The sequence below is a fragment of the Alosa pseudoharengus genome, unplaced genomic scaffold, assembly GCF_046254945.1.
Source record: "Alosa pseudoharengus isolate Yale_2024_CS ecotype anadromous, Long Island Sound unplaced genomic scaffold, YU_APseudo_1.1 YU_APseudo_1.1_scf_15, whole genome shotgun sequence".
In the NCBI taxonomy this organism is placed as follows: Eukaryota; Metazoa; Chordata; class Actinopteri; order Clupeiformes; family Clupeidae; genus Alosa; species Alosa pseudoharengus.
In genome coordinates, this window is record NW_027468620.1 from 11066243 (window position 1) to 11082352 (window position 16110).

Genomic DNA, 16110 nt, shown 5'->3' on the forward strand with positions numbered 1-16110 from the left:
ACTTTCTAATTTGAATAAAACTTGCGCGATAGCTATGCTCATCTCTGTGGATGCCGTCATGTTGTTCGTTGCGTCACACCTCAACCCGCCTCAAAGCCAACGCTGATTGGACGTTCGTTTGGTGAACTGCTCCAAATTCTCTTTAACGGAAAGTATCCAGACTGATCTGCGAGTGAAACCCTGAAGCTCGCAAGATCAGGATGGTCTCACGAGGCTAGGTAGACTATGCCAACTATGAAAGTCATCAGCAAACTTTAGAATGTACTGTATCTATTCTCAAACTTGCTCTGTTTGTGACAAGAATATAAAGAGGATGGAGTAGCCTACATATCCTTGGAGGGAACTGGTGGATGAGGAGAGTTTGCATCAGAGAACACAATCACCTTTCACGCAATGTGATAAGTCTAAGAAGCCATCCAATAACACCAACATCAAGACTGGTTCAAATGCTGAAATGTGGCTTTATGGTGTTTAACACAGAAAACAAATCAATGAACAGTAGTCAGATTTAGCAATTACATGGCTGCTTTACCTAAAAAAATCATGACAGTTCTTCCTTTCAGACAAGTGGAGAGGAAGGATTAGCATGGAGCATTTGAACAGTTACACGGAGACATTGAATGCTTACTTAGGGAGATAGTGTGTATGCAAACCATGAGACACAGAATCACAGTTCCTGCGGCCCTTTTTCGGTTGTCTTTTTGTCTGGTCTTACCATTTCATTGGAAGAACAACAACAAACTACATATCAGATCCTAAAGTGAAAACGTATCTGTGATGAGGTATTTTCAGAACTAGGCAGTACAGGGACAGCCTTGCATTGTAACTGATATGGAACATAATTCAAAGATAATTAAAATCTTTATCTTAAAATATTAAGGGGAATAGAGACACTACTCTACCCATTAGATGAAGAGTTCTAGGTCTTCTTCTGACAAGTCATCACATGTGCTACTGTGAGCCCAATGAAACCTCCCGTCCCGTGAAAAACTCTTCTTGATGGATCAACTCAATTATTTTCCTTAGTAGAGCCACACGTTTACCCTCTGAATGCAGGCACTAGGCTTGAACTCACATTCAAATTATTCCCCAATTCCACTAAAAAATGAGGAAACGCAAGAAACACATGCACACATACACACATGCGACACGCCTCTTACCCTCAATCTTGCACACCAACCACTACACAGCTCCACAAGTAAGACACGGCCCATTCCCCACGCCTACCTCCTACTACAAGCCTGAGGCGAAGTTGTAGACCGGCACCATTGTAATGCTCCTCCAGGGCCGGGAGAGATCAGCTCCATTCATCCCGGAAAAGAGGAATATTTCCAATCCCATCGAGCTCCTCAAGTTCTGCGTCACATTAGTCCACAGATTGCCTGAGGTTTTGAGGCTGCAAGCTTTCTGCCCTGTCGTGCAAATTCCATTAAATCGGAATTTCAAATGGAAGCTTTCCAGATTTTGAGTTGATCAGTGTATCACATGAAAGCATGTGATGTCACATGGCACTGGGAATGGCACTAGGAGGCAATCATCGGTCAGGCTACTGCTACAGGCTGTGAGACACTTTAGCGCTGCTCAGAGCTCTGAACTCAGGCACACCGATATCCCCACCCCTACCACTGTCATAATGACCAACACAATGGGCTCTTGAGGAAGGAGCACCAAATAAATCTGGGCCTGTTTTCACAAAGCATCTTCAAGGCTAAAAGTAGCTCCGAACTTGCTGATTTAGAAGAAGCTCCTAAAAATAACAACATGTTGGTCCTAACTTTAGGGCTCCTAATTTTTTGTCAAAGAGTAATGAAGTCCATCAGCACCAAAAGTCAAGGGGACCCCTACTCTCAAACGGAAGCAGAAAAACACAGTTTCAATGTTTTTTTTTTTTTTTTTTAAATTATAAAGATTGTAAGGGATGCAATTCATCACCAACCAATCACATAACACACTCAGTGATGAAACATTTTCAATGTACAAAAAATAAAATAGCTCCAATATGAAGATACTGAATTTGAGGGCAGTGTATATTTCTAGCCTGTGACACATACATATCTGTTGTTTATTTACAATGAACTCATGCCTACTCATCGGCACAGGCCTGTCACTCACTCACTCACACTTCCTTATAGACGCTTTCTCATTCTAGAGTTCAGTTGACTGACACAGACTCGTTCAGTCACTGCTGTGGGACGTCTCTGTTTAAATCCCCATCTTCAGACTCTCTGCTTTGTCTCCCCCCAGCAGGCCACCTCGCATTAAAATGGCTTCTTTTTTACATTTGCTTTAAAATAATGGTCTTTTGTGAACCCCTGGTTAGAGCACTGGCCTGCTTTGGAGGGGGCCAGACCACGTGAGGCTGCCATTAGTAACTAACTGTCCATCAGGAGGCAAAGGCTGTGAGGAACTTCAGTTCTCAGCACATAGATGACCTTATTACAACAGTAATGAATGTTCGGCCCTTAGTGAACATGCAGTAATGCATTTATAATCTTAGGAGAAATTCATCTTAAGAGAAATTAATCATGACATCATTACAGACCTTTACACTGCTCATGTTCACCACCACCCCCCCCCCAAACAAACAAACAAACAAAAAATATATATGTATACATACCGGTCGGTTAAAATACAAAGGTTCATGCAGATGACTTGGATATACCATGTGAAGACCTCAATTTCCACTTGGGTTATGGCTGTGCTGTGTGTGACCAGCGAGTCACTGTGATACTCCTGTCTACTCAAAGTGATCAGAACAATACTGACGCCACTCTCACCTGCTATGACTATTGACTGTTTTAAAGTTCTGCAGAGCTCTTCCGCCTCCCAGGGGAGGGGTCTGCATGTGTGTTAGTGGAGCACCACCCCCCATGACCACTACGAGTCACAAGGCTGGTTAAACTGTAACCAGCACCATAAAAGTTATGATGACCTGGTGTGACCGTCATAAATAGGACGCCTCAGGGGCAATTGCGGCGAAGTCTGTTGTGCTATTTAAACCCTAAGATCATCACAGGTGCAATTTAGCAATTTTATTAAAAAGGCCACATATAAAACTCTCAAACTCTGTCTCTCAACTCTCAAAGACTCCTTACACAGGAGTAACATGACATACTTGTTGAGAATTGTATACTGTTACTGTTATACTCATATATTGAGTATTATTTTTATATGATGAAATGTTTTGTTATGACAAGCTCTAAATATTATGTTCTTTATATAAAAGACTGTTGGGTCAAGGACAACAGGTCCCTTGTGTCTGCTTGAGACCATTCAGTTGGACTGCTAGGTGCGTGCCCTCCTTCATGTAAACTGAAACTAAAAAATCATGAGGCGATGACACAAAGGTCAACTGTCTATCCAATCCATATCTAATTCATTACTGTAGCCATAGCAGGTAAACAAATACATTCTTGAAATTAAAGTGGGATTTGGCAGGTGGGGGAACCCTAAAAGCCAGTGACTGTTCAACAGGAAAAACATGGATTTCTATGCAACGTTACGAAAACATGCATGCGCAACTAGGAGGCAGAAAGCATCATAGAACAGCATAGAGCCGTGCTCTCCATGAAAAGAATAAAATGAGTTTTTCAATTCGAAATCACGATGGTTAGAGAATGTTCAATATGTGCAATATCCCTAACGGAATGCATGTCTTCGCCAAAAATGACAAAATACGATGTTAAATTAATAATGCAAATGAACGGCAAACTCTGAAATATAGGCTGAAATGAGATGTAATGATCATTCAGACAACAGGGGTATACAAAAAAATTGCGATTGTAGCTTACAGCAGCCGACTATTTAGGTTAAGTTTATAACGTTGTGGACGGCCACCAAGCGTCTTCTGCCCCACGGCTGCGTGCGCATCTACTTTTGTTGGAAAACGGGAAACCCGTGTATTGAGTATCGTTGTGTAGCAATACTTTTTGGACAAGAATGGGTAGCTTCTTGGTCACCTATGTACATGCAAAAAATAAACTCACCATTTATTTTAACAATATCATCGCGCTATTTGGTTGGTATGAAAGAATATATTTATTATTCATTTATCTGAGGTGACGGAACGGTGTTCCTCCCCGTTCCCCCTTTAACCCCTGTATGTGACAAGTTAGACTTAAGACTTTTCCCGTCATTCAAATTAGTGCATTAGGGCCTCAACAACTGTGTCAACAAATGTTCCTATGAACTAACTCTGCTGCTTGTGAGAAAACAATACTCTGCACTGAGACCCTCTGATGTAATGAAATGTCAGTTCTTGTTCTGCACTAATGTACTGATTTTAAATGTTAAAATGTGTTATAGAGTTACAGCATCCATTCCTGTTAAAATTAAAAGTGCAACTCTTAAACAGTAAAAAATGCAGTATGCAACATTTTAAAAAAGTCAGTTGAGGTGCCAGGAAAAACAATGCTAGAGCAAAATCAGTACTTTCACTTTTTCTTGAATCCCCTTCATTCATGTTCCATGCAGGATCAGCAAATTAGTTTGGCGATGACCAGTGGGTCAGGCAAAACACTGCTTTTACTGGAAGGGCCCCTGGAGACTACACAAGGCCAAAGGCTGCATTTCACGACTTAAAATGAAAACGAAAGTAAACTGGCAAAGCTGCGCTCACGAGTCCACTTCAACATTAATTTCCTTGCCCCACACAAAAACAAACTGAAAACACAACCTCCTTGGTAGAGAAAATTAAAGACGGATTTGTAACTAGGCCATGTTGCACAGGGTAATGAACTTCTACGTGTACAGATTTGAAATGTGTGTAAAATGTGTGTGAGCCTGTGAGATAGGAAGGATAGGTAGAGCTCAAGAAGAACATATTCATGACTTTTGGTGTCTGACTCAAAAAGAAAAACAAACAAAAAGGGAAGTGACAGTTGATGAACGTAAAGAGTATAGAAACTTACAAGGATGCAAGAATAGAGGAACAATATAACACTTACTTGTGTGTGGGTGTTTCTGTGTGTGCATTTGTCTTCAAGCATTTCTGTGTACGTGTGTGTGTGTGTGTGTGTGTGTGTGTGTGTGTGTATGTGTGTGTGTGTGTGTGTGTGTGCGCCTATGAGTGAGTGTGAGTGAGCGAGATATATAAAGAGAGTGTTTCTATTCTAGTAAGCACACTGGTACAAGAGGCATGATTGTGAATGCAGATGAACATATATCTAAATTTGTCAGTTAAAAAAATTAAAATGAATAACTTTGTTCAACCAAGTATCACAAACAAGTATGTTCTGGGGGTAAATCTGAGGAAACCAAGGGAAGATATTCACTTGGCCCCAGGAGTATCGTCCCTGACATTAGCTCAGAAGATGTTCGGTTGGTGCAAATATACTGTATAAACCTCTGCAAAAACTGTGGTGGAAGGGAGAGAACAGTAAACCAACCCACCTCAAAACCATGTCTACGGGATACCAAACCTGCATTCTGAATGCAACAACAAAGAGCCAGCTAGTATGACAATCAGAGCACATGCTCAACTGTAGAGCTAGTACTCAATCAAAAACACCATAACAGAACTTAGGAAAGTTTCTTCTATCGGTTTGAAATTAGATCACTTTTGTGACCAAAACCTTTGCAGAATACACAGGTGTACCTTAAAATCTAGGCTAACTAGCATGGATAAATTAATGCAATGAAGATTAATACTTTTGTTGTGCAAATCCAGGATTTGGAACAATTGTCTGTGATATGGTCACCCTAGTTGTATAGCGGTCAACATCATCAGCACGTGGATCTAAGCAGTGATAACTCTGAGGTATTTCTCCCTACCAGAGTAACTTCAGACAATTGATTTCACTGGGCAACAACTTATGACCATAGAGGGAAGCAGAGGGAAGCAGCACTGGCATGCCTTTACACTTGGATTGTGGCCTCTCATGTACCAAACTCTCCCTCTCTCTGGTTGGGATTTTGTTTGTTTCCTTAGATAATTTTCTAATCACATGACAGTGATTAGGAGGACCAGTGAAAAACAAAGCTAATGAGGATGAGCGCAGGGAGGGCCACGCTGCACTGAACCACAAAGAGGGTCTTTCTAGCGCTGATTTCTCCGAGATGTCATGTTCCTTCTGCTCCCCGCTAATTAACGCCGCGTTGGCTCCTTGCCCGGTTTCCTGATCCTTGCCCATCAGTCTTATGGCAGCAATCCACTCCGGGCAAAAATTGGGGGAGAATCGACCCGCCATGTTCTGCACCGACTCAGAGATGTACTGTATCAGATGAGGTCATAACTAGGGTTGCAAAGGGGTGGAAAATTTCCGGTAAATTTCCGGAAACTTACTGGAAACTTTCCATGGGAAATTAAGCTGGGGAATTTTGGAAATATTCCAAATTGGAAAATTTTATGGAATTAAAGGAAATTATGGGAATTAATGGGAATTTACGGGAATTAACTGAGAATTTTTGGTAATACTTTTTCATATACAAACATTAACATTTTGTTTCATAATAACCAATATGATTTGTTTGTTCATATTTTTGCTTAGCTTAGCATACAAAGCTAGCTACCATGCTAGTGGGAATCCCATTCTCTGCCTATGGTTTACTAGCGTGCTAAGCTAGCAACACTGAAACCACTGAACTGCCCAAGATCCGATTGGTTGGAACATTAACTGACTATCAGTTTGTTCAGTTAGAATCCCAGAAAATGGTAAAACAAGTAAAAAAAAATGACACAACATTGCTGTGTGCATGGGATTGACGTATGTGCAGGGTAGAAATTTGACTGAAATTGCATTAAATCAGGTTGTTTTAGTATTAGTATTATGCTGCAAGGTGGGGTTTTGTCCACTACATTCAAGTTCCATGTTATAGACTAACTTGCCATATTAAAAATTCCCAGTTTATTCCCATTAATTCTCGTTAATTCCCGTATATTCCTGTTAATTCCCATGGAAGGTTTCCAACTTTGAAAATTTTGCAACCCTAGTCATAACTAGGTGGTTATCAGCAAGTCAGTTTTCAGGTCTGCTGAATAATAATACGTTTGTTTGATTGATAAAACGTCTTTGTACTGTATGGTCTGTAGAAATCTGCATTATGCAGCTATAATGTCAAATTATTCTAAGACATAATTAATCTTTTTTGGCTCCCAAACAGAAGTGGTTTGAAGGGGAAGATCTTGTATTCTAGATTCAGCCCGTATGAGAAGAGTGCAAAACAGAACGTGCAAACACGCAATTATCAACCCCTGGGGAGGTGAATAATTGGAAGATATTTGCTTGAGCCTGGTAGTTTTATTTATTCTGCCCCGACCAGTAGTTCAGAAGAGCTTCAGTTGATGCAAATAAACATTTAAATCAGAAACCAGCGTTTCAACATTAAAAAACAAAATGCTTAAGATGCTCATTCATAGAAATGTCTTACTGAAATTTAGGGGAAAGGCATATAAATGGATCCTAGAAAGAAAGAAAAAAAGAAAGAAAGAAAGACAGAAAGAGATAGATAGATAGATAGTTAGATAGAAACTACGAGTACCTTAAATTACTTAAATGGGAAAACCACATACCAGAACTTCAGTGCATCCTTGGATGCTGTGACGTGGAGGTGTCGCACACAATGGAACAGGCAGAGGAAACCCTCCAGACACTGTAGACTGACCTGAGGACAGAAGAGGAGAAGAGGAGCTGGTAAAGGAAGCAGGCAAGCACCCTCAACCACACACACACACACAAAGTGCAAGTGCAAGTAAACAACGGCAACACATTTCCTCTCACCTACTGAGAGCACACAGAAAGGGAGAAGCACCTGACTTTTTAAGAGTAGGATTTGAACATGATCCAGGTCTGTCTGTCTGTCTGTTTGTCTCCCTCTCTCTCCTGTGAGGTCCGGCTCACTGAAGTGCAAGAGTGCGAGAGGCAGAGTTCAGCCCTGTGAGCACACCATGCGGGCGACTCAAGAGTATCGGGCCAGCTGAAGTGTGAAGGCCACTCCACTTCCCGCTTAGGCTCAGAGGCCACGTCTTCATGTATGTAGGTACAAATGACCCAAAGTCTACACATTCACACAGGGGCAACATTGGTCATATGCACATCAAGAGTGCATACAGCGATTAACTGTTTTCCATGGCGCGCGCACACACACACACAACACACACACACACACAACACACACACACACTTTCCATCCTAATATTGTGAATATTGTTCAATGCCCACCATTATACAAGCTACAGAGAGACAGGCTACGGAGGGACAGGCTCTTACACTGCCACCCACTTGACCTCTTTAACCAGATAAGTGGAGTAGTAGTGGCGGGAGATGCATGCGCGCGCGTGCGCGCACACACACACACACACACACACACACACACACACACACACACACACACACACACACACACACACACAAACACACTAACACACTAACACACTAACACACACACACTAGGGTGATCCTGAGTGGAGAGTGAGGAGATCAGGCCTGTGTAATCCTCTCAGCTCTGCCTTCATACATTCACACACAGGCACCAGCTCAGCACCGATCTGTCTGTGTGATGTCTGCAGTCTGAGCCAAGCTAAAGTCGGCCCGTAAACCTGTCGGCAAGTGGAGTGCCGTCTACAATGAATCATACCAACTTAAAAAAGAAAACGTTTATCATAGACACAGCCTGGCACTATTACAGACTTTTAAAGGAAGTGCCTTACCCTAATAAAACTTGAGAATATTTCACCATGAACGTCCATTTAATTCAATCATGATCAATAGCAACTGTACAAATATGCCTGTGCAAACAACCTAAAATTCTTCATAACAAAATAACAGCAGGCTCTGCAAAGCAATTGGTACAACTACAATGACTGGCAATATTGTGTGATGCGAAATTGATGACTGGGCCTGAAGTGTGATGCACAGACACAAAAACGCAGGGAGGTCTGCCTAATTCATTCAGCTACTACTCACTTCATTCAGAAGAGGAGGAAAAAGCACCTGCCCAGCGGGGGTCTGCGTCTGTGTTGTGTGTCTGGAGTCACAGGTGTGCAACACAAGAGCCAACGGGGCTATGCCATGCCAGAGTAAATTACTGAACAGAAAACTAATCAGACCATGTCCTGAAAGCTGACAATGTCAGACTGCAGCGTGATGAAGGCCTAAAGGCTAAAAGTTATGGTTAACCGCCATTCATTGACAAGCATACACAGTGAACCATGACAATAAAAGGCACAATTTGCTGTTTTTGTTGACTGTGGTTAGTAGTGGTTTTGCAAAAAAAAAAACAAGCCAACAAACACTCCTGAAAAACACTCTGACCATGTTGGATTCTCTCAGGGCTAGCAGGCTGGTACTACATAACAGCGTGACTCAGACTAGTGTACTACATACCATCGTGGCAAAGACTAGTGTACTACATACTGTACCAGCGTGGCACAGACTAGTGTACATACCAGTGTGGCACAGACCATAGTACTACCAGCGTAGCACAGACCATAGTACTACATTCCAGCATGGCACAGACCAGTGTACTACATACCAGGCAGCATGGCACAGACCAGTGTACTACATACCAGCGTGGCACAGACCAGTGTACTACATACCAGGCAGCATGGCACAGACCAGTGTACTACATACCAGCATAGCACAGACCAGTAGAGGCCAGGGGGAGTCTGTGCCATGCAGTCATGAGCAAAGAGCCACTTTTGCTCCACATTTCCATAAATAAAAAGGTTTGTGGGTGAGGTGGTCAGGCTGGGTGAACTTCCTTTGCTGATTGCATCAGAGACCAGAGATCAAGAGGGGACCTTCACACAGCGTTCCTCTTTTCGCTGGCGTCCGCTTAAAACATCCTGTCAAACGGGTTACCTTATTTAACCCGGCTGCATCAGGCTACATGCAGCTAGCAAAGCGGAAGAAAGATATGATAAGAAGAAGGCATTTGATTTTATCAGCTCATATGAGAGTAGGCCTTTTCTCTCGGAGGGATTTCTATTCTTCTGTCTTGCATCTGTCTGATAGCTGGAGTAGTCAGTCATGGCAGTGAAAACGTTGAGGGACAATCCGAATCCAGAGGGAAGGCTGTGCAAGTGTTTTTCTGACATCTGTCACTCTTTAGAAATCAGGAGAGACATAAAAAAACAGCAATGAGAGATGGAGCGGGAGATGGAGATTTGAACCAAAAGTGGTCATTTCTGGGGAGAGCTGGCCAACTGGGTTTTCTGCTTTACTACAAACAATCCAAAATGAACACCCTGCAAAGGCACTGGGCCAATTTAGCATGGCTGGCCAATTCTGTCTTATTTCTTTAGAATGTACACTTGAATGTTGCACCTTGTGTAAGTTAACTGAAACAAAAAGTTAAGGAGACATGGTCTAGTTCTACCAAAATGCTAAAGAAATTGCGGTCATCATATGACAGGTGCCAAACTTTAGGGATTTAAAGGAGAGAAGTCCAGAGATCAGTTGTCCCTCCATTCTCAGGTTGCTGCAAACTTGTTTCAATTCATTGGCACAAGGATGCAAAAGTGCATGACTCCACACCATCCAAGTTTTGAGCATGACTCAAGCAGCACACACCCAACACAAAACACACCGACTCACTCACTCACCAGCTCCCGTAGGGATACAATGACTGAGGGTTGCCTTTCCACCTATCAACCTGTAAACCCAATCCAGCAGGAGAGACTGCAGCAATGGAGTCACAGCACACCAAGGAGCTAGACAGAGAAAAGGAAGAGAGGCAGGACACAGAGAGAGAGACAGGACAGACACACAGAGACAGGACACACAGAGACAGGACAGACACACAGAGACAGGACAGGCACACAGAGACAGGACACACAGAGACAGGACACAGAGAGAGAGACAGGACAGACACACAGAGACAGGACAGAGAGAGAGAGACAGGACAGACACACAGAGACAGGACAGACACACAGAGACAGGACACACAGAGACAGGACACACAGAGACAGGACACACAGAGACAGGACACAGAGAGACAGGACACAGAGAGAGAGACAGGACAGACACACAGAGACAGGACACACAGAGACAGGACAGAGAGAGAGAGACAGGACAGACACACAGAGACAGGACACACAGAGACAGGACACAGAGAGAAGGAAAATGGAAGGATGAGACAAATGATGAAAATGGAAGCGAGCAGAGAAGTTATGAGTTACAATGATAGGGGAGCTGACAGAGGAGGCTTTACAGGTGATGAGCGGTTTTAATCAGTCATTAGAGACTGAAGCACTCCGCATATACAGTAAGCACCGACATGAAGACACGGTCACCTGCCACACACATCAGCGCAGACATTTTTAACTGACAAGCATTCAATAAACAAGGGAATGAGCGTCGTCAACAAAAATAGAACTGAATCGTTATTAAAGCAGCGACAAAGCTTGATGCTGGTGTGCGGGGTTGTATTGAAAACAATGGAATCTAACGTAATCGATCGAACGTGTGCGTGTTAAATTTAGTTAACAGGACAAAGGTCCTCCACCTCTCCGTTTAGTGTGTGCACTCAAATAAACTCCAGAAAAACTCCAACTCCAACAAACAAAGTGACTTGGAACAGCTATAAACGATACCAGCAAATTGACACGTTTCTTCAGAAGCATTGATTGGATGTTTAGCTCAAACGTCAACAACCTTTTCCAGAACTGTGAGCTCCACCTATAGAATTGGCTCAGTGTTCCAAGATCAATAGTACCCAACCAGCAGACTATTCTCTGCTCCAGCCTATAGGTGTGCAGCAATCCTAGCCGACACAGTCATGAGTAAGGTTGCTTCAGTGGCTCAGTGAAGGCACCAGGCTCTTTATCCATCACATGACTGAGTGACTGACTGCAAGCTCACACAGTCATGCTGAAAGCACTGGACGTCTGACAGAAACCGGCCTGATTCCCGGCACTGGCCTGTTTATCCCAAGCAACCTCTAATGTGATCCAGTCCAGAACATCAATAAAATGGTGGCCAAAATTTCTCCCTGTGTGTATGTGTATGTGTGTGTGTGTGTGTGTGTGTGTGTGCGTGTGTGTGAGTGTGTCATCAGAGGACATCCCGTCATAGACAACGGAGTAACAGGACTGATTAACTGCTTTGCTGCTACATTTAATTACATTAGCGATGAGTAAACTCCAGGACAGAGGGGGGGAAAAAATCAACAACAAAAATTCAGTTAGCCTATTAGCTGGTTTGATTTGCATTGAGCTCAATGACTATCAAACCAGCTAATAGGCTAACTGAAATACACACCATGCCAATCTCTAGGTATGGTGAAGGGTATGTGATTATGTGGGGCTATTTTAATTCCAAAGGCCAAGGGAACGTTATCCATTAAATAACATTTATTTATTTACAATACATTATTCATTCACAAAGAAAATTGGTGTCCTTAAAGGTTGGATTTTCACTCATTTTTTAAAATTAAGACATTAAGATCCATTTCCAAAAGATGATTTTTTTTATTCCTCTATAACTTTAGCATGGGGCTAAATACTTTTTATAGGCACTGTATGTTATGCTATATTTAAACAACATGTACTATAAATACATTAACTGTTATATATAGCTTAAATAAAATTGTGTTGCCTCAAAAACCCCAAAAGCATGAAATTCAGATAATCTCATCCTTCGTTCGGCATTCACAGCAAATCGCTACAAAGAGAGCAGCATCCAAATGGGTGATTCAGTCTAATTTAATTACGAGGAGAGATGGAGGCGATCAAAACACCAATCCTTGATTATGATGGTGAATAGACTGACTAAGAGCGGCTTAGAGTTGTATACAGGAGGATGATTATTAAGGTCTACTGTTCAGGATGCTTTTGCACGCAAACCGTCCTGTATGCTTGAGTGGTCTGATCTGCCCATGTGACGAAATCAAAGGTAGCGACGAAGGCGAGATCACACCTCTGATCACACTTAAAAAGTTTCTTTCTCATAGAACAAAGACAATCATGTTGTTTTTCATGCCCAAGCAAATCACCCACGTAAAAAGGCTACTGGTAAATAATTATAAGTCTTTTAGATTTGTTTCAGACACCTGATCAGGGAGGCTATAGCCTTCTCTTTCTGCAGGTGAGGAACATCTTTCCACAGGTGATAAAAAGGAAGCTAACACCTTGGTTCTAACTAGACATGAGCTCTCTGTGGGCCTGTTTGATTCCATTTTTTTTTGCAAAACATAAAATAGGCTTTGAGCTGCACATTCAGAGTGCCAAACAAACAGGATGGCATTTCATTAACACTTTCCCACCTCTGGTCCAATAACAGCACTCAAAAGACTGCAGCACTCTCGCTCTCTGCTGCAGAATATCACACGTGGCAGGACACAGATTTAACACCCAAAAACAACAAACTCAACTCGACTTTGAGAACAACGTTGTTAATGAGACATGAAAACTAATAGTTGAGATCGACATGAACTCATGAATTAAGTTAACAAAAACACAATCAATTCCTCAGCCTTGGAATCAAAACAGGGGGCCCTAGCCAAAGCCGAGACTTAAAACAGGAAAGTAGTAAATAAATAAGGGATTTTGGAAATAGCCCGTGTGCACGCAAGCAAAGAAAGCACAGCAAGATAGACAGACTGAGACAGAAAGAGCGAGAGGCTGTATTACTGGTTCCTGAGCTTTTTACACCTTTCTTCATTTTTTCTTGCTTTTTGCGGGAATAAACGTGACTAGTCAGCCATACACAGCCTATACTCTCAGGAGTGTGTGTGTGTGTGAGTGCACATGGTGTGGGGGTGTTGGTTATAGGAATGAGGATGGGGGGTGGTGGTGGTGTGGAGGTGAAGGGGCTCTTGGATAACTGAGAAACTGGTCATGGTCTTCTGATTAGCCCAGCATGATAGGCCTACTCACGTCTTCATGTCGCTGTCTGCTCCCGCAATTCTGCCCATGTGTGTGTGCGTGTATGTGAGACTGTGTGAGAGTACAGTCTCGTGGTGGACATGATGGGTTGCTTAACGCTGGATAACTCTTTTTTTTTTTTTCAAGTTCTTGTTTTTGTTCTTCCTTCCGGTTGATGTTACTGATTGAATTTGGTGTGCATGCTTGTGTGTGTGCATGTGTGTGTGTATAGTTGAGAGAGAGAGAGATGAACCTCCCATATGAATTCTGCTTAGTTTTTCAAAGGGTCACCAAATTCAAACTCGCAATTCTGTGAAATATAGCTCTATGCTGCATTATTTATGAGAAATCAAATTGTTTTATTACTGTCACAAAAATATGATCAGTTTATGGTGGCAGGAAACAGCTTTTCAGGTCACACAGAGATAAAAACTCATGACATTTTTTCATATGTTGCCTGTGCCTTAGTAAACAGTTCCTTTGGTGTTGATTCTACAGGCCTGACCCCAAATTTTGCCTGCCCTGTGCAGACCTGTAGAAACCTACAGCTAGACTACACTACCAACCTTCAACCAACAGGCTCAATGACGAGCAGAAAGGGTGCTCGGAGGAAGTCTGGAGCTTCGGAGTAAACAGGTAAAAAAAAAAAAATGTAAAAAGGTACGCGCAAGTCACTGTGACATCCTGCCCAGCTGGGCTCTGTGCTGGAGAAGGGCACATTATTATTATTTTAAAACTGCTCAGCGTGGCACGGCTATGCTCAGTGCTCAGGCAGACTAAAAGTATGCAGCCTTGAGAGAGATAGTCTCTTTCTTTCTTTCGTTTTTTCTTTCTTTCTCTTTTGAAAAAACGTCTCTCTCTTTGAAATGTGTGTGTGTGTGTGTGTGAGAGTGTGAGTGTGAGTGTGTGAGAGAGAGAGAGAGAGAGAGAGAGAGAGAGAGAGAGAGAGAGAGAGAGAGAGAGAGAGAGAGAGAGAGAGAGAGAGAGAGAGAGAGAGAGGAGAGAGAGAGAGGGTAAATAAAAAAAGTTTCAAACTACTTTCAAAATAGTCATGAAAAGCATTATCATTAGCCTATTATACAGCTTTTCAAAACGCTCACAAGTTCCGCTGCAAGTTCCATTCAAATGAATTAGCCTTCACGGAGATCCAATAATTTTGTATTCTATAATCAGACAGTGTTGAAGCAGAGTGAATGAATTACGTTGCTCTATCTTGGTCAGTAATCAAGGATCTTTGCTATAATGACAGTGGCAACAGGTTTTAAGCAATGAATCACATCTTTCATATCATTCTGTGAATAGTTTGTTCGCATGAATAGTTTGTTCGAACTGAATCGTAATCGAAGTGGTGACAAAGTTTGACGCTGGTGTGCAGGCTTGTATTGAAAACAATGGAATCTAATGTAATCAAACATCGAAAGCGAAGTGTGCCATACTCATGTCATCGGCTATGTGCGGTTAAATTCAGTTAACTTCTATTCTATTCTATTCTATTATATGCTATAATGACTGTGGCAACAGGTTTTAAGCAATGAATCACATTTTTCATATCTGTGAGTAGTTTGTTCGCCACGTTCAAGTTCTATTTGTGTGGCGATATAGTGGTTCTCAGCAGACGCATGAACGGGTAACAAAATAACTAAGACTAAAGTTTCATTTTCTCGTTTTGGCATGTAGCAGCATAGCCTATTGGAAAATAATTCCTGACCATGTCAACATTGGGCGAACAGAACACCGATGCAAAGCGGAGTTGATAAGGCAAGCCAATTTAACGTGATAGACTGAAGTAGCCTATTCTCGCAGTTGATAAGCAGCCGTTTTCCATACGGCAATGTAATATAATTCATAATAAAGTGAGAGAGAGAGAGACGGAGTTTGTATGTGTGGTGTGTGTGAGTTTGTATGTGTGGTGTGTGTGTGTGTGTGTGTGTGAGAGAGAGACATTTTAACACTTACAGTCATGCCGATAAAGCTCATTGAATTGAGAGAAATTGTATGTGTGGTGTGTGTGTGTGAGTGAGGGAGAGAGGGAGTTTGTATGTGTGGTGTGTGTGTATGAGAGAGAGAGAGAGAGAGAGAGAGAGAGAGAGAGAGAGAGAGAGAGAGAGAGAGAGAGAGAGAGAGAGAGAGAGAGAGAGAGAGAGAGAGAGAGAGAGAGAGAGAGAGAGGAGAGAGAGAGAGAGAGAGAGAGGAGAGCAGGGATGAATTAGCCTTCACGGAGATCCAATAATTTTGTATTCTATGAATCAGACAGGTTGAAGCAGAGTGAATGAATTACGTTGCTCTATCTTGGTCAGTAATCATGT

At 42.3% G+C, this 16110-nt stretch overlaps 1 protein-coding gene across 6 annotated transcripts in view; it reads right to left on the reverse strand.

Annotated features, from left to right (window-relative positions):
• The window catches only part of lyst (lysosomal trafficking regulator), a 113689-nt gene that overhangs the window by 87046 nt on the left and 10533 nt on the right, over positions 1–16110 (reverse strand). For 5 of the 6 annotated variants that reach the window (XM_076285517.1, XM_076285518.1, XM_076285515.1 and 2 more), the window contains one exon: positions 7511–7602. In XM_076285517.1, coding sequence (XP_076141632.1) covers positions 7511–7602 — 92 coding nt within the window. Of the gene's footprint in view, positions 1–7510; positions 7603–10543; positions 10652–16110 lie in introns of all 6 variants that reach the window. The other variant, XM_076285519.1, reaches the window with a different exon arrangement.